Here is a 17,056-nt window from a genome sequence, read left to right on the forward strand (position 1 = left end):
ATGTTATGGATTGTCTTTTGTTAAACTTAATTCTATTAAGGGAAGAGTTTTCTCTCACGAGCCACATCGTGCTATACATATCTACATAGTGTATTTACCCGATGTTGACCCGGATAGTGGCGGAATATCCACAACACAATATATGCTATACAATGAAATGAGGTAGGTGGTCGAGGTTTGTTTGCTGGTCGTGTAAGATCACGTGACTTCATAAGGAAAAGCCAATCAGAAGCTGGAATCACGTAACTCGGAATTTTTTCCTGGAGCTTTTTAAGCTGGGTACAGCTTTGACCTTGGTGGATGGAAAAAGAGAAAGAGGAACGACGCAACTTCCTTTCCGGGACTTGTAGAAAGAAAAGGAAGCAAGTAGACAGGACGGCCGCCCGTCCCCACTTGCCACCTTCCCTTCTCAGGAAGTTGCCTGGCCGCCTGTGAGCTCTTCTGCAAGGCGCTTTTTTCAAGTGTGAGATGTACTCTGTACCTGTACCTGTACCTGTGCCTGTCTGATACTTAAGTACTTAAGTACAAGGAGGAAGTGGTAGTGGTGATATTTCGTTTATATTCTTATTCGTCTTGTGACTCTTTACCTTCTTTTTGTTCTTCTTAATTATTTTTCTGAATTTTCATTAACTTTGCTGTGTGTCTACCACGGAAAACCATCATTCTAGCTGGCTATATTTTTTTGCTTCAATCATTGTTAGTCTTATCCATCTTTGCTAGGCCTGCTTTGCCCTTCAACTTCGTCCTGGCTTTCGTTTTGGTTTGTCGATTTTGGGTTTGAACATCATTTTATTTAGACCTTGAAAAAATACATGCAGCGGCTTTCACACGCCTCCGTTTTCTCTTTCTGGCCTGTCTTGATTTTTTAAGAAAACGAAGACTATAGCCAAAGCAAGGTAGAGTAAGTAAGGCCAAAGCGAGCCCAAGGTCAAAAATAAAAGCTAGAAACCAGACCCCCAAAAGCTTAGTAGAAGCCAAGCACGCGCCACGAAACGCGCTCGCATCACCCGATTGACTGTTAACTTTGGCAGGATTTTTTCTTCCCCCTTCAACAACAATTTATCCAACTTGTTTTTTTTTTCTATTCTATTTTTCCCTTTTATATCACGAACAAAACTCCATCATAATAACGCTTCTGTCCTACATCTCCCCCTTTTCTGCTCTTTTTAATTTTTGGTTATTATACGAAATCTAGGACGCGCACTGAGCTATTGCTGCGGTACACACGATTTTGAGAGCTTCCATTGTCCTAGTCAATCCCATTCACCAATCCAATCCACAATCAAACGCTTATAACATCCCCGTAAACGCAAACGACTCACTCATAATGCCGTCTCCCGCCAAGACCCCCGAGAAGGAGGAATCTACGGCTGTTGTCGCTGAAGCCACTAACGACGTTAAGATGGCTGACGCTGATGATGAGAAGATTGAAGGTAGGCAATTCCACCCACCCATCCTATCGTGAACGCGCTTCAACTGCCTGCGTCCCTCTTCCATCGAATATTTTGCGGTTTACACGTCAAAACTCCTGGCGCGAAAACAAAGCTACTTTATGCGATAGCTACAGTTTGGCAGCTACATGCATCTGGCCTGATGTCTCTATCGCCTTCGCGCCCCGATTGCTCCGTAGCTATTGACCGCTAAGCAGCTGGCCAATTGCGCCATTGATCGCGCGTGATTTTCATCTGCGCTCAAGCAAACTCTGTGTCTTGCCGCTCTCTGTCGTTCATCCTGCCGCCGTCATTCATGTTCTGATGCGGTGACTGTACTTTGTACCCACTTTGTCTTGCGCGCTACTACTACTCGAATATCGCATCGCGCTCTGGCGAAATTGTTTATTTATTTCTACCCGAATACCCTCTTCATATCGATCCATTGCCTCTTTGTTTTCTTCCACTACTAAATTTGAAGCCCCATACTAACTGCCACATCTGTCGCACAGAGACCCCTGCAGCCAGCGCCAGCGAAGAGAAGGCTGACGAGTCGAGCGATAAGTCAGAGGACAAGGCTGAATCCGAGGATAAAGATACCGAGATGAAGGACGCTGATGCAGCCTCCGGGAAGAAGCAGAAGGCAACTAACAAGGTCATACCCAAAAAGAAGTCTGGCGGTGGTTCGTCAGGAGGCAAAAAGAAAAAGGCCATCCGCACTTCGCAATACCGTGATGCCCAGCCCGGCGACCAGTTCCTCGTGAAGCTCAAAGGCTTCCCAGCATGGCCTGCCATTATCGCAGATGAGGACATGCTCCCCACCCAGCTTCTAAGTACCAGACCAGTTACTGCTAGACGTGCTGATGGCACTTATCGCGACGACTACGCTGATGGTGGCAAGCGCATGAACGACAGAACCTTCCCGGTCATGTATCTCTACACCAATGAATTGTAAGTACCTCCCCATTCTCCTATATCTGTGTTGGCTGTGTCTAGACATTTCCTCTATCAATAAGGGTAGCGTGGTTGCTCGATTCCGCTATCTTTTGTTGAGGTATTTTTCTTGCTTGAGCTACCCCAAAATTTCATTTGTCAGACTACGGCAGCTAACTAAACGACATACAGTGGCTGGGTGCCTAACTCTATCCTCTCCGAGCTGACTGCTGAAAAGGCGCGCGAAACCAAAACCGAAAAGATGCGCAAAGATCTTCAGGCTGCTTTTGAGCTTGCTAGTGAAGGCCATCCTATTGAATATTACAAGGATATGCTTCAGCAGTTCCAGGAGGAGATGGTAGCTGCCGAGGAGGCTGCCAAAGAGGCGGCAGAGGCCAAGGCTAAGGCTAGCCTGGAAGTTCCGGATGATGAAGCACCCAAAAAGTCCAAGAAGCGCAAGGCCGCTGATGATGATGTAAGTTGATGTAGTAGCATGCAACTGCACACCCACCCATGCAATGCTAACTCTCCCGTAGTCCAAACCTGATGCCAAGAAGCCCAAGATCAAGCTCAATGTGTCGAACCCCAAGACTAACGGTGACAAAACCAAGGCGAGCAAGCCTAAACCTGCCACCAAAAAGGCTGCCACCCCCAAGGAGGTTCAAATGAGCGCAGAGGAGCGCCACGAGCGTAAAGAGAGAGAAGTCCGCTTCTTCCGCCATAGGCTGCAGAAGAGTCTATTGACACGTGATGTCCCGCCCAAACCTGAAGATATGGAGCTGATGGATGAGCTTCTGACAAAGCTTGAGGCCTTGCCCGACCTTGAGGTTAGCATCATCCGTGCAACCAAGATTAACAAGGTTCTCAGAGCCATTCTCAAGCTGGAGTCAATCCCCCGCGATGCCGAATTCAACTTCAAGGCACGAGCAAACGAGTTGCTTGGTCTGTGGAACAAGCTGCTTGCATCAGAGACTGCTGCTTCTGCGTCGCACAGTGCTAATGGTGACAAGACTGAGGCAAACGGCAAAAGCAACGAGGACAACGAGGCTGGCGACCTAACAGTGATGGGTGACCAGACGATGAAGGTCTATGAGGCGGAGGGGTCAGACAAGGCAGACGAAGGAACGGTAAGCTCCTCAAGTCACAGGGAAATAGGTCCTTTTCAGCGTTCTTGGAAGCATACTCTAACTAATTTCTCATGATACTAGGCTGCCGAGGCGTAAACCCGATCATATCTGATCACCAATTCCAAATACGCTCCAGTCATGCTTCGCTTCCTCTTTTGTGTATGCATAGAGTCGACTAGTCCGTGACGACACCCTTTTTTTTTCCTTTTTTCCTACTATTTCTCAAACATCTTCTCGATTCTGGCAGGTTATTGCATCGGCAACATTACATTTACTCTCTCCGCCTGCTCTTTTTTGTTTCTTCGCCTTTTCCTTGTTCTCTTATTCCCTTAAGGTCTACCGTGGTTCTGTTTGCTCTTTTTCTTGGTTATGTTACGTTAAATTTTTCTTTTTTTTCTTTAAATTCGTTCTATCTTTCGTCCCCATTCTGTCTTTTGTGAGGATATAGTTGTTCTCGTATGTGGCTCCTAGAGGTGAACCAGGGGTCATGCCGATTACAACCCCGTTGTTGAATCTTGGCTCACTTTGTTCGATGTCGTTTCTTTCCAAGTTTATTGTGTCTCGGCGTCTTGTTTGTCTGAGGGCCCGACAGGGAGAGGGTTATCGTGGGGTCTTGGGGCCTACAGAAGAAAAAATGATGTACTTGTTTTGCATCGTTCGTTAGGGGGAGGGTAGGGTAGGATAGTTGGAGGAGATGGAATCAGTGGTGGATTCCTTGTTTGAGTCACTTTCCACTCTTCTTTTCATACTTCCCCCATCATTTAGTTGTATTCCACTGGCTAGTATTACTTATTTCCATAACTATGGGACTGTCTCTCACCTGAATCTCCGATGTTGTACAGCCACACTTTCTGGGCGAACTTGCGTCTTTCGTCCGACAAGTAAATCTGCCTTTTAGCAAATCAGGCCAGCGCACGCAGTCAGTTGCAAGTGGCGGAATGCAGATTTACCAGAAAAAGAAGCAGCGAATGAAGGACACCTGTAGAGTGAAGGATCAGGCAGAGGCTAAAGTGTGTGTGTTGTGACGGAGGTGCATGTCGTCGTTGATATAAGGATCAGGGAGATGGGGGATGTTGAGTGATTGCGTGTGTTATATGCAAAATTGAATTGGCGATTTCGGTCATCAACTGACGGCATATGAGAGTTTATTTACCCTATCAGAAACGGTTTCTTGTGAGTTCTGCAGCTTCTCCTAGGCTTATGTCGTGATGTTGGAGAAATAAGTGGAGATAAATATACAGCCTGTACAGTATAGTGGGCACTGTAGAGACAAAAATAATGGTGTGTTCATGTACAGTGCTTAATATCTATCTTGACTGTACGCGTAGAGAGCTTGTTGTCCTGTCGCGTCATCGTCAATGATATCCCTGGCACTTTGATTCTTAATAATACCTTTTGGAACTATATAATGCCGCTGTATAAGGCTTCATCTTAGGTTAATAAAGCCAGCTTGAACCTGCAATTACTGCAACTTAACAATTGCTATATTTGTTAGCAGCTAGGTAGTATCATTGAACCACCCTAGACATGGATCCGATATCAAATGAACATGACGATCTGGTGAGTGAATCACATCCTACTAAAGCCTAGCCATACTGATATTTGAAGTAGGTTGCATATGTATTTCAGCCAGATGAACATTCATCTGTCTTCCCAGGCGATCGCCCCGTTAAGAAACGACGTACTGGCAAAGAGGCTGGCCATGAGTCGGAAATCCCACCCACAGCGCCTTCCAGTGGTAGATTTGTGCCTTTGTTAAGCGGCACCGAGTCGCCGGCTGCTACAGCTTTACGCGAGACTCTCTTTCGCAAAAACTGGGGCTATATCGACTCTCGAATAACGCAAGTATTGCGGTCAGCCAACCAGGCCACGCTCGACCAGGTGCGTGACTTTGTCAAGGTTGCAGCGACGCAGTGCGGCTCGTCACACATACCTGCGGCCTTTGTCATCTCAGGGCCCAACATTGCATCTCAGGACCTGCTTTTTGAGCAGTTATCTGAGAGCTTGACAGATACCCTACCCAGTCGCTTCGTAAGGCTACGTTCTGCCGACACAGGGACCATAAAGTCAGCTTTAAAGCAGATTGTGTGCGGCGTTACAGCGGGCCTGAGTAATGGAAGCGCGGGTGTGGCACCTACCGAGGTGGAAGCAGAGGAAGAGGAGGAAGAACTGCAGACAGCACAGGCTGGAGATAGGTTTCTGGGCTATGACCTAGCAGCGTTAAAGGCATATCTGGACACACAGGCGCGGCCATGTGAGCACATCTTTGTGGCATTCCAGGACGGAGAGGGTTTTGATAGTGGCCTATTGTCCGATCTGATTACCTTGTTTAGTTCATGGCGTGCGCAAATTCCCTTTACTCTACTATTTGGAATTGCGACTAGTACAGAGATGCTGCAGGCTCGGTTGCTCAAATCGACTTGTCGCATGCTCTATGGTGCGCAGTTTGATGTAGTCAAGAGCATGACTATCCTAGAAAGAGTCTTTCGAGTGGCGGTTGCAGCCGTTGATGTGCCTCTGCGGCTAGGGCCGAATTTGCTACGGTCATTTGTGGATAGGCAGCAGGACCAGGTGGCAGGTATTCAGTCGTTTATTGACTCTCTAAAGGTGAGTATGATGGTCGTGGTGGTGATACACTAAGGAGAACCACCTACTAACAACACGAGTTCTAGTACGCCTATATGTGCCATTTCTACGCCAACCCACTGAGCATCCTGTTGGCCGAGGAAGAGGATGCCTGCGGACTTCAGGCAGAACTTATCGAGGGCATTAAGTCTATGCCTTCTTTTCACACATACATTGAGGCTCTTGTAGCTCAAGGAGACTTGAATACAGCGAAGGCTCTTCTAATCAATCCGGAGTTTCTCCGAAATCAAACTAAGAAGTGGAATAATCTTCGTCGCTCCTATCTGCGTCAGCTTCTTGTAGCCGTGGAAATCGCTTGTGCTGCCGAAAAGCGAACAACGGGGTATATTGATGTTTTCATTGAGCTGCTTGTGGACGGCATTGGAATCGGCCCGTCCTCCCCAACAATGGCTGCCATAAAACGCATGAATCCAGAGGCCGTACAGAATGTCCTTGCCCACATACTCACGGCCTGCTCGACTTCACTCGCTACCATTGTTGACAGGGATACCATTTCGAAACTCACTAAGATTGCTAGCCAGATTTCCTTGCTGCAGAACATCACTGATGCCTCTAAAACGCCTTTTCAAAGTCCACATTCTAGTCCCTCCAAGACCGCGCGTGCCACTGCTGTTGCCCAAAATGTGCAAATTACACAAGATACCACCGCCATGGCTGCCACTAGTCGGGACTTTACTGATATCATCAACCAGCTTTGCCTCATTCTCACAGCAATGGTGCGAGATGCTACACTGAAAGTTTCTGATGCGTCAAATACCCACACTATTGATGCTACTGCGATGGTTAGCATCTTTCCTGCGACCAAGCAGCTGCTTCATGAAGCATGGCTGTACGACAACCGTGCACCGCACCGTGACGTCTTTGTGCCCCGGCCTCGTCTAGTCTTTGAGCGAAGTTTAGCCCGCCCACAAGATTATTTGGCGTGTACCTGTTGCACGGGCGATAAGAAGGGCGTGCCACCAGCGACCTGCATTCTTTATCAGCTCTATCTAGAAGCGGGTGCTCTAATTAATGTGGCAGATTTGTGGGCGGCTTTCAAGAGCGCGTTAGGGCCTCAGACGGATGAGCGCAAGTCACTGAGTCTGTTCTATAGAGGGCTGGCGGAGCTGAGGATGCTGGGCTATATCAAGCCAAGCCGTAAGAAGACAGACCACATTGCAAAGATAAAGTGGTTGTAAGACAATCTTTTTTTTCCTCTATCTCCTTTTTCATTTGCAGCGAATTGCCTTTCATAGAATGCATGCCTTTCCTTCCAAGTCGCTTAATTTGCCTTCCTTTCACATGTACTTGTTTTTGATTTCCCTTCTCCTCATCTCTTTGACTGCAAATTCCACATGTGCGCATGTTCATTGTTCTCTAGCATAACAAAGCTTTCCAAGAATAGTCGAGTCTCTTTGTTAGTACTAGCACAGTACCTTCTGGATTGGGCTTATTATCAGAAGCAATGGGTATATATACGCTATGATTCCCTTCTCCTATTCCCGTATATCTACTCTTCATTCTATAGATCAAACCAGGAAAGACAATATTATATTTCATCACTTAACTCTCGCTAGTCGCCTTGTTGTTATGTCCTTTCCTGCCGAGAACAGCCTTGCACCTGCTCAGCCTGTGGCTCAGGATCCATCAGGCTCTTCCTTTTCCTACATGTGCTCCGAAAAGGAACACCACAGATGTCGCAAGTCACAGGACCTCTCGCGGTTGTTACCCCCTCAATGCGCCTCTCAAGCCCAGATGTGGGCTGAGATTTGCCTACCTTTCAAACACTGGGACCAGGATAACGAGGCTATTCAGACACCGTATTCTGCCTCATCTAACTCTAGCTTCCCACATCACGCCCTTTTCGCCTCGACTCTTGATATACCTACTGCGGAATCTACAGCCCGTATTGGAGCTGTTCGCTCAGAGCTGGCTCGTGATTCATGGCATGTTCCCTTCGGGTCTCAGACTACTAAAAGCTGCACTGTCAGTCCAATCGACGCGGAGCTCCCTTCAAAGTATCCTGCTAACATAGACACATGCCCCAATGATGGGAAGCCTGACTTAACCTCGCCAGTAAGTCTTTACTCTCCTGGATATACAGATATTATTCTTGACTACCTGCAGAACTTCCCAAACAGCAGCTCCGTCCCGTCTAAAAAAGCAAGTCCGCCAATCAGCCCTCTCTCACTACCTTCCGCGCCGATTTCTCATTCTTCTTTTTTGCAATCTGAATTCACCGAGGCAGCCGGGGTAATAGGCGTTGATGCCACTCCTAAAAACTACTCGCCGGTTGTTTGCTCATCCGTAAAATGTGTTTCTAGCCGCAGAACTCTGTCTGACCAGCGGCCTCACAAACCCCGTCCAAAGCCTATTTATGCACCGGCACTATTTGACTACTATGGAATTGACTTCTTTAGCCCTGAGCAGGCTGCCGTGGCTGTGTGGCACTATGATCTGCATAGTCCTCCTCCAAGCAGACCTTCTTCAGTGTCTACCAGTTCAGCCGCGAATAATATAGCATCCAGCAAACAGCCTTAGAGACTCCAGCGTAGAAATACCGACACCGCTTCATTAGGTGAGTCAGGACTTCATCTCCATCTCTCTCCAGTGGCCCATACGCTCAAAAAATAGCCGTCCAAAAGTATTGGCGGCCAAAAGTTCAAGAGTCGACGTAATTTTGCTTCACACATGGGTCATGAGCCTTGGGAGCCTATGGCACAGTTTGCTGTTGCCTCGACCCTGAAGACAAGATAAGACAAGATTAGATCAGAAACGCCATAACATGAATAGAAGCAAGCTTATTTACCGCACATGTATCAAACTCTAGCAAAAAAATCTCTTAGGGGATTCTAAATTGAGGAGAAAAAAAACAAAACGAGACAAGGCAAGCGAGGGGATATCTCACAGACATCTACTTCGCCTCGGCGGCAGGTGTCTCCTGGTCCAACTCCTGTAGCAGCTCTTCTTTAATGGCAAGCTTGCGCTTAGCCCACCATTCCTTGTCAGCTTCCGTTTGCGACTCGACCTCGGCCAGCTTTGCTTTGAACGCCTCGTTCGCGGCAATCTCATTAGCAGACTGGAAGATGGACTGGCCCCAGTTGGGTGCTAACGCATTCGCCTGTAGGAAGCGCGGCAAGATTTCAAGTTAGTACTATGTTTTTTGTTGACGACTGATTGGCTGGACTGAGAAACGTACCTCCATGACAACATCGCGCAGCTCTTCCTCCATATCCTTCTCTGCGCGTTGGAAGCGCTGTGATAGATCATCACTGACACTGCCCTTGGCCAGCAGTGACTTGAGAGCCTGCTTGGCCGCACGCACCTGGATCAAGCGATGGATGTCCTCAACTGCTCTGCGCAGAAGTGCAGCGCGAATCACGCTATCAGGCACGCGGGGGGTTTTTTCTTTTTCGCCGGAGGATTCGGGGTTCATGTGCATGAGCGAGAGATATATGTTGCGCTGAAGATGGGGCGGGAACCACGGGGCAAGATTGGCACTCTGGGCTGTTCGGGTAGTTAGTAGAGCGAAGTCACAAGGTGGCAGCGGTTAATGGGGAGAGAATGGGGGCATGGGCATAAGTGGTCACGTACAAGCCTTGCGCTTGCGGTGTATGCTTGAAAAGGCCATCAGCGAGCTGAGAAGGACAGTTAGGTAGGCAAATGGCAGGATCAAGCCCGCCCAGTCAACGTTGAGAAACATGGTGAATGGTCGTCGTTTTGGTAATGATCAGAGATCCAGTTTAGCCCAGGCAAGCTATTACTATCGATACCGGTCGATATTCGTTATTGTCAAGAGCGTCTAGGCACGGGAGGAAAAGGGCCGCTGAGAATGCAGAATTAACGAGTGTGGTTGAGGTGGTCGTTGTTAATGCTCATGGAAAAATTAAAGAAAGTGACGTCTTTGTTCACGGCATTGGATTAACTTGTGACTTCTGGCCAGGCTGTTGTTAGCAGTCGCTTTCTGTCCTTATTGCGGCCGGAGTTTAGCCGAAAGATATCAGGGCAAATGTCAACAGCTGTCGAGGGCCAGAAGAACAGTCGTGGTGTAACCCAGGGTATCATTCTATCTTTTGAGTCTTCTTATCATCTTATCGCGCTTGTTTGTTACTCGACAATTTTTAACAACCTCAACGTCTTCTGTGAGGGCAGATCGGCATCGTCTTGTCTGCTGGATCGCCGACAATTTCCTTTGCTGAATCCCTACGCAGCATTCTACTGCAAAGTTGCTGCAGAAACACCGCACGAATAAGTCACGGCCATGCGCCACCAGGCCAGAAAAAAGACGCCTGAGGCCATCCAACGTCCATCTTCAGTACATGTGGTCTAGAACAAAGCGGGGCCTTTAGGGGAGACTTGCCGGTTTACAGACGCTAGGAGGTGATGAGGGAGGCCGAAAAAGGTCTGTGATTAAAGCAAGAGAGCAGGAGCCATGGGCTTAGTTATGAGCAAGCCAAGTGGAGCTTGAAGGATTTGCGCTCTCCTGGGGGATTACGGCGCTGATTAGTTATTTATTGGGCTCATTTGATATGAAGAACCATCAAGTGTACTGGTATGTCTGATTTATACAGTCAGCAACCCTGCCGTAGAAATCGCAGCAGCCCGGAGCCGTGGCATGAGATGGCAGAGTTGATAATGGGGTTTTCTAGGCTCAGAAAAATAAAATAAAATGAAATAAAAAACTCTTTCCTTCTTGCTTTCTATATGCATGTCTTACCATTCCTGGATACTCCAAGCAAAGGAATGCATGTTTATTTGCCCTGCTCTAGGCTTTAGTTTAAGCTAGTTGACGAAGCTCAAGGTTTTCATCCTCGATAGCAGCCATGGGGCCTTCGGACTTGCACCGCCGTCTCGAGTCATACCCACCCACTCGCTTTGAACTTCACACTACTATATTTTCTGAGCCTGCGGCAACCAAGGGAGCGGTGGACGGGCGAGGCAAGACACGCACTCTGACATGTTGTCGGTGAATGAAACATCACATTTGTATGAAATGAATGTTAGACAACTGCACGATGAAATATAGTACTTAGAATAAGCTACGAGAACAGTTATACAAGGGCATTGGAGACCTGCCTTGCTTCACGCACATAGCAGTCAAGTGCTCAGGTGCTTCCATGCCAAGTGCGTAACAAAACAGGCGGCCGACTCATAACAAAGCAGGGATCAAGATTGCAGGTGACTCAACCTTGGATGAGTAGACAGGAAGGGGAGGATACCCGTGTCACCATCGACTAACAAAGTGTGCATCTTTGGGGGGAAGTTAGTTTTTGTACTGAAGGCAAAAAAGGTTATTGCTATAAAGGCCGTCTCCTCCCCTTCAACCAGCTGTTACATCTTGGCCACTTCTTCAACTTTTTGGTCTGTTTACATTACACCGAACTATTCCTTTGTACCTACTTCTATAATCCGTCGACTAGCTAGCTATATTAGTCGCATCCAGTCGCCCACAATACGCCCGGTAGGAACAAGGCGTAGCAAAAAAGTAGCTCTGCGAAAAGCCGCCTTTCTTTGCCTCTTTATCTTATCGTCTGTGGCCAATTACAGTCTGTACAGGGTATTGAATTGGCAATTACTGTTTTTTTTTTCTGCAAACCCCCACCACAAAAGCATCCTACCATTCTTACAAACGCCGCCCGTTTGAACTACGAGTCAGGTCTTCGCAATTTTTTCGTTTCTTTTTTTATTCTTTCCTCCTCCTTCTCATCGATAGCTAAACAATCGATCGTCGTCCCTTATTTCCCCTCCTTGGTGTTATAGTCTATCGGGTTGGCGTTTATCCTTTTCTCTCTTCCTCTCTTCTCTCTCTTCTCCGGCTTGCTCTTTCTGGGTCCTGACCTAACCCTCTTCTTCCCCCGTCTTCCGACTCCCGACTGCGCATCCCCCGTCCGTCGGCTCGGCCCTTGCGCATATTCTCTTGCTTTCCAAGATGTCATTTCAAGCCCTCGCTGGCAGAGCCCCTGCTGCTCTGCGAAATTCTCGCTTGAGCCTCAACAGCAACGCTCGCTCACTCGCAGTTGCCTCTTCCCGCATTGCTTTAAACAGATCTGTCATCGGTACTCAGACTCAGAAGCGGTTACTATCATACACAGCACTTTGCCGTGCTGCTGATTCGCAAGCTGCCCCCAATGCCCAGGCCTACATGGCCAGTGGTGCCATCAAAACCAGTCCTCATATCGACGTGAAGAAGGTAGGCCTCTCTTGATGGGCCGCTAAAGACCGCGGCTTAGCTGCCATAATTCGCATAGTAGAACCCCGCTAACCAAACACTTGCGCCCTTTCCGTAGGTTCTGGTTATTGGCAGTGGTGGTCTTGCCATTGGCCAGGCCGGAGAGTTTGATTACTCTGGTAAGTAGCCTCAACTCCAAGCCACTTGGTTTGTTTCTTGCTCCGCCTTCAATTCTCCAATTACTTCTTCGTCATCAAACCGTCTTTAACCTTGTCACCACCAATTAATAGGCTCTCAGGCCTTGAAAGCCCTGAAAGAGGCCGGCATCAAATCAGTATTGATTAACCCCAATATTGCCACTATTCAAACCAATCACTCTCTTGCGTGAGTCACCCACCATACATTCTTGATTTCCATGGTCGCCTCTCTCCTTCTCTTTTCCCTGCTAACAATAACATAGTGACGAGGTTTACTACCTACCTGTCACTGCCGAGTACGTGAGCTACGTCATTGAAAAGGAGAAGCCTGATGGTATCTTCTTGTCTTTTGGTGGCCAGACTGCCCTCAACCTGGGTGTTGAGATGAAGCGCTGTAAGTACTCAATCCACTCTAAATGTTTAATCGCTGTCTTTTTTCTTGCTCGCACTTAGAGCTCCATGCCATTATCAGCAGTCGTTCCTCTTACGAACTTGGACTGTAATGTCATGGCCTATATTGCTATTTTCATCACGTAAAAAGCTCGCCTAAGGGTGAACAGTGCTTCCTAGTCAACTCAGTCTCCGGCTCCGCTCGAGAGAGTCGCTTCCTTTAGATAGGCGCTTATCTTGGGGAGAAAATTGCGAGCAAATAGCTAGCCCTGACTGAGCACTTAGTTTGACATTGACTTTGCGCTAACTAGCAGTTCTTGCCTAATTTAGTGGGGCTCTTTGAAAAGTACGGCGTTCGTGTTCTAGGTACTTCTGTCGACACTCTGGAGCTTTCAGAGGATCGTGACCTGTTTGCCAAGGCCCTGCAAGAGATCGATATTCCAATTGCCAAGTCTATTGCTGTTTCCACCATTGACGAGGCTCTGGATGCCGCCAACAAGGTTGGCTACCCCATCATGTAAGTTAAAAGCAATCCTTGTCGCACCAAATGATACATAATGTGTTACATCCCACATTATCTACACACTAGTCTAATCGCTCTAACCTTCCTGCTTCTCAGTGTTCGTGCCGCTTACGCCCTGGGCGGTCTCGGCTCCGGCTTTGCCAACAACGAGGATGAGCTCCGCAACATGGCTGCCCGCTCTTTGACCCTCTCTCCCCAGATTCTAGTTGAGAAATCTCTCAAGGGCTGGAAGGAGGTCGAGTACGAGGTTGTCCGTGATGCCAACAACAACTGTATCACCGTCTGCAACATGGAAAACTTTGAGTAAGTTAAAGGATAAAGCGGAAAAGCGGAAAAGAAACGGTCCACCTGCTAACCAATATCCAAGCCCTCTTGGTGTCCACACTGGAGACTCCATTGTCGTCGCCCCCTCCCAGACTCTGAGTGATGAGGAGTACCACATGCTGCGTTCTGCTGCCATCAAGATCGTTCGCCATTTGGGCGTTGTTGGTGAATGCAATGTGCAGTACGCCCTGCAGCCTGATGGTCTTGATTACCGCGTCATCGAGGTCAATGCTCGTCTTTCTCGATCTTCTGCTCTGGCTTCCAAGGCTACTGGTTACCCCCTGGCCTACACTGCTGCCAAGATTGGACTGGGCCACTCTCTTCCTGAGCTTCCCAATGCTGTCACTAAGACTAGTAAGTCTCTTCTCCGTTCCAAAATTAGAGACCAAATCAACAATGCTAACATAATCATCATATAGCTACTGCCAACTTCGAGCCCTCTCTAGACTACATTGTGACCAAGATTCCCCGCTGGGATCTTTCCAAATTCCAACACGTTAAGCGTGACATTGGCTCTGCCATGAAGTCTGTTGGTGAGGTTATGGCCATCGGCCGTACCTTTGAGGAGTCTTTCCAGAAGGCTATTCGTCAGGTTGACCCCAAGTTTGTTGGCTTCCAGGGCGACAAGTTTGAGAACCTTGACGATACTCTCAAGAACCCCACCGACCGTCGTTGGTTGGCTGTTGGTCAGGCTATGCTCCACGAAGGTTACTCTGTGGACAAGCTTCACGATATCACCAAGATTGACAAGTGGTTCCTACACAAACTCCAGAACATTGTTGACATGACTAAGGAGCTACAGGCTGCTGGTAGTGTCGAAGCCTTGAAGAAGGATCAGATTCTATCGGCCAAGAAGATGGGCTTCTCTGATCGCCAGATTGCTCATTCTGTCAACTCTACCGAAGACGCTGTCCGTTCTGCTCGTACTGGATTTGGAATCCGCCCCTGGGTTAAGAAGATTGATACCCTAGCTGCTGAGTTCCCTGCCAACACCAACTACCTATACACCACTTACAACGCTTCGTCTCACGACGTCACTTTTGAGGACAAGGGCACTATTATCTTGGGCAGTGGTGTTTACCGTATTGGCAGCTCTGTCGAGTTCGACTGGTGTGCTGTAAGTGCCACTCAAACTCTTCGTGAGATGGGTCAGAAGACCGTCATGATCAACTACAACCCTGAAACTTACAGTACCGACTTTGACACCGCCGACAAGCTGTACTTTGAGGAGCTGAGCTACGAGCGTGTCATGGACATTTACGAGCTGGAGAATGCCTCCGGCGTTGTAGTGTCAGTCGGTGGCCAACTTCCTCAGAACATTGCCCTGCGTCTCCAGGAGACCGGCGGTGCTAATGTTCTGGGCACTGACCCTAAGGACATTGACAAGGCCGAGGATCGCCAAAAGTTCTCTGAGATCCTGGATTCAATCGGTGTTGACCAACCTGCCTGGAAGGAGCTGACCTCGGTTGAGGAAGCCTCCAACTTTGCTGACCAAGTCGGTTACCCTGTGTTGGTCCGTCCTAGCTACGTCCTGTCTGGTGCTGCCATGACCGTCATCCGCAGTCCCGAAGATCTCAAGGAAAAGCTAGAGGCTGCCAGTAACGTTTCGCCCGACCACCCCGTTGTCATCACCAAGTTCATTGAGGGCGCCGAGGAAATCGATGTTGACGGTGTTGCTTCTAACGGCGAGCTGATCCTGCACGCTATCAGCTCTCACGTTGAACAGGCTGGTGTCCACTCGGGTGATGCTACCCTGGTTCTTCCCCCCGCCAACCTGGACGACACCACCATGGCCCGCCTTAAGGAGATTGCCCAGAAGGTTGCCAAGGCCTGGAACATTACCGGGCCCTTCAACATGCAGATCATCAAGGCCAATGAGGGCGGTGCTCAGGATGCCCTCAAGGTTATTGAATGCAACCTTCGTGCCTCGCGCTCGTTCCCCTTCGTCTCCAAGGTCCTAGGCACCAACTTCATCGAGACTGCTACCAAGGCTCTAGTTGGAAAGGATGTGCCCGCCCCCAAGGACTTGATGGCCGTTAAGCGCGATTACCTTGCCACCAAGGTCCCCCAGTTCAGCTGGACGCGTCTCGCTGGTGCCGACCCTTTCCTGGGTGTCGAGATGAGCTCCACTGGTGAGATTGCCTGCTTCGGCAAAACCCTAGTTGAGGCGTACTGGGCCTCGCTCCAGTCTACCATGAACTTCCGTGTTCCCGAGCCCGGTGAGGGTCTGTTGTTCGGCGGTGAGGTTAGCAAAGAATGGTTGACTACCGTCGTTAACTACGTGGCCCCTATGGGCTACAAGCTGTACGCTGCCGACAAGAAGGTCAAGGACTTTATTGAAAAGTCCGCCAAGGGCAACGTTCAGGTCGAGGTTATCGAATTCCCCACCGAGGACAAGCGCGCTCTGCGTGAAGTCTTTGCCAAGTACGATATCCGTGGTGTATTCAACCTAGCTCTGGCCCGCGGCAAGACCACTAGCGATGTTGATTACGTCATGCGTCGGAATGCTGTAGACTTCGGCGTTCCTCTGTTCATGGAGCCCAACGTAAGTTTTTTCTTTTGTTCTTTCTAACTGCCCCTCTCTCTAGAGCCCATTTCTTTCTAATTGGTTCCATTATACACATTGTCTAACACACATCTATACAGACCGCCATGCTATTCGCCCAATGCCTGAGCGAGAAGCTACCCCGTTCCGAAGGCATCCCCTCCGAAGTGCGCAGATGGTCCGACTTCATTAACGGCAAGCCTCTGTAAATCACACATGATCAAAGCTACTAATCCTCCTCTCCTCCGATCAGCCTTTTTCGGGCTTTGTCACCAAACATTCACCTTCTTCTCTCCTCCTTTATTCGTGATATCCCGCACCCTACTACTTACTCGTCTTTTTTTCCTCATAGCCGACGCTCTCCTTCTTACATCCTCCCTCCCCATTCCTCGTTGTTGAACATGATCAGGTCTAATTTACCCGTTCGATTTCTTCAATCTATGTGTTACTACCAGTACTTGAAGAGAAAAGTCCTTTTTTGCGAGTTTTTTTTTCTTTTTTTGTCAATCTTTCGTTCTTGACTTTTAGGTGTACAGTCCCTTATTTTCAATTCAACTTTTATCTGAAATTTGCTTAATTTTAGAGACTTTGCTGTGATCCTTTACTCTTTTACTGTAGAAGCATAATTGATTTGATTTGAATATATTTAACGTCTACTGGAATCACTAAGATCAAACGACGCTACGTTAGCGCTACCGTACTACAGACGAATAGTGTTGTTGTTGCACATGACATGATATACGCTCACTACGCCGCCCCTGAACCGAAGCATAAGCCCAAGACCCGTGCTGCA

General features: G+C 48.4%; 4 protein-coding genes across 4 annotated transcripts; 3 read left to right on the forward strand and 1 right to left on the reverse strand.

Moving 5' to 3' along the window:
• Nucleotides 1-1,327: 1,327 nt before the first annotated feature.
• Nucleotides 1,328-3,586, forward strand: HOO65_030904 (PWWP domain-containing protein; the record flags this gene model as incomplete). Its single annotated transcript, XM_071001957.1, has 5 exons — nucleotides 1,328-1,433; nucleotides 1,943-2,381; nucleotides 2,556-2,838; nucleotides 2,900-3,490; nucleotides 3,572-3,586. The coding sequence occupies 5 exons, from the start codon at nucleotides 1,328-1,330 to the stop codon at nucleotides 3,584-3,586; spliced, it is 1,434 nt and encodes a 477-aa protein (XP_070860583.1).
• A 1,431-nt stretch (nucleotides 3,587-5,017) lies between these two features.
• HOO65_030905 (origin recognition complex subunit) lies at nucleotides 5,018-8,631 on the forward strand (the record flags this gene model as incomplete). The annotated part of the gene is made up of 5 exons (XM_071001804.1): nucleotides 5,018-5,050; nucleotides 5,102-6,097; nucleotides 6,163-7,310; nucleotides 7,693-8,191; nucleotides 8,581-8,631. The coding sequence occupies 5 exons, from the start codon at nucleotides 5,018-5,020 to the stop codon at nucleotides 8,629-8,631; spliced, it is 2,727 nt and encodes a 908-aa protein (XP_070860584.1).
• A 398-nt stretch (nucleotides 8,632-9,029) lies between these two features.
• HOO65_030906 (translocation protein) lies at nucleotides 9,030-9,818 on the reverse strand (the record flags this gene model as incomplete). The annotated part of the gene is made up of 3 exons (XM_071002368.1): nucleotides 9,030-9,236; nucleotides 9,315-9,622; nucleotides 9,710-9,818. 3 exons carry the CDS (start codon nucleotides 9,816-9,818, stop codon nucleotides 9,030-9,032), a joined length of 624 nt encoding a protein of 207 aa, XP_070860585.1.
• Nucleotides 9,819-12,044: 2,226 nt separating this feature from the next.
• HOO65_030907 (carbamoyl-phosphate synthase) lies at nucleotides 12,045-16,472 on the forward strand (the record flags this gene model as incomplete). Its single annotated transcript, XM_071001777.1, has 9 exons — nucleotides 12,045-12,305; nucleotides 12,403-12,463; nucleotides 12,575-12,668; nucleotides 12,745-12,875; nucleotides 13,202-13,388; nucleotides 13,461-13,697; nucleotides 13,762-14,072; nucleotides 14,138-16,263; nucleotides 16,365-16,472. 9 exons carry the CDS (start codon nucleotides 12,045-12,047, stop codon nucleotides 16,470-16,472), a joined length of 3,516 nt encoding a protein of 1,171 aa, XP_070860586.1.
• Nucleotides 16,473-17,056: the final 584 nt, after the last annotated feature.

This window comes from Ceratocystis lukuohia (genome assembly GCF_044167205.1).
Source record: "Ceratocystis lukuohia strain C4212 chromosome Unknown Supercontig3_pilon, whole genome shotgun sequence".
NCBI lineage: Eukaryota > Fungi > Ascomycota > Sordariomycetes > Microascales > Ceratocystidaceae > Ceratocystis > Ceratocystis lukuohia.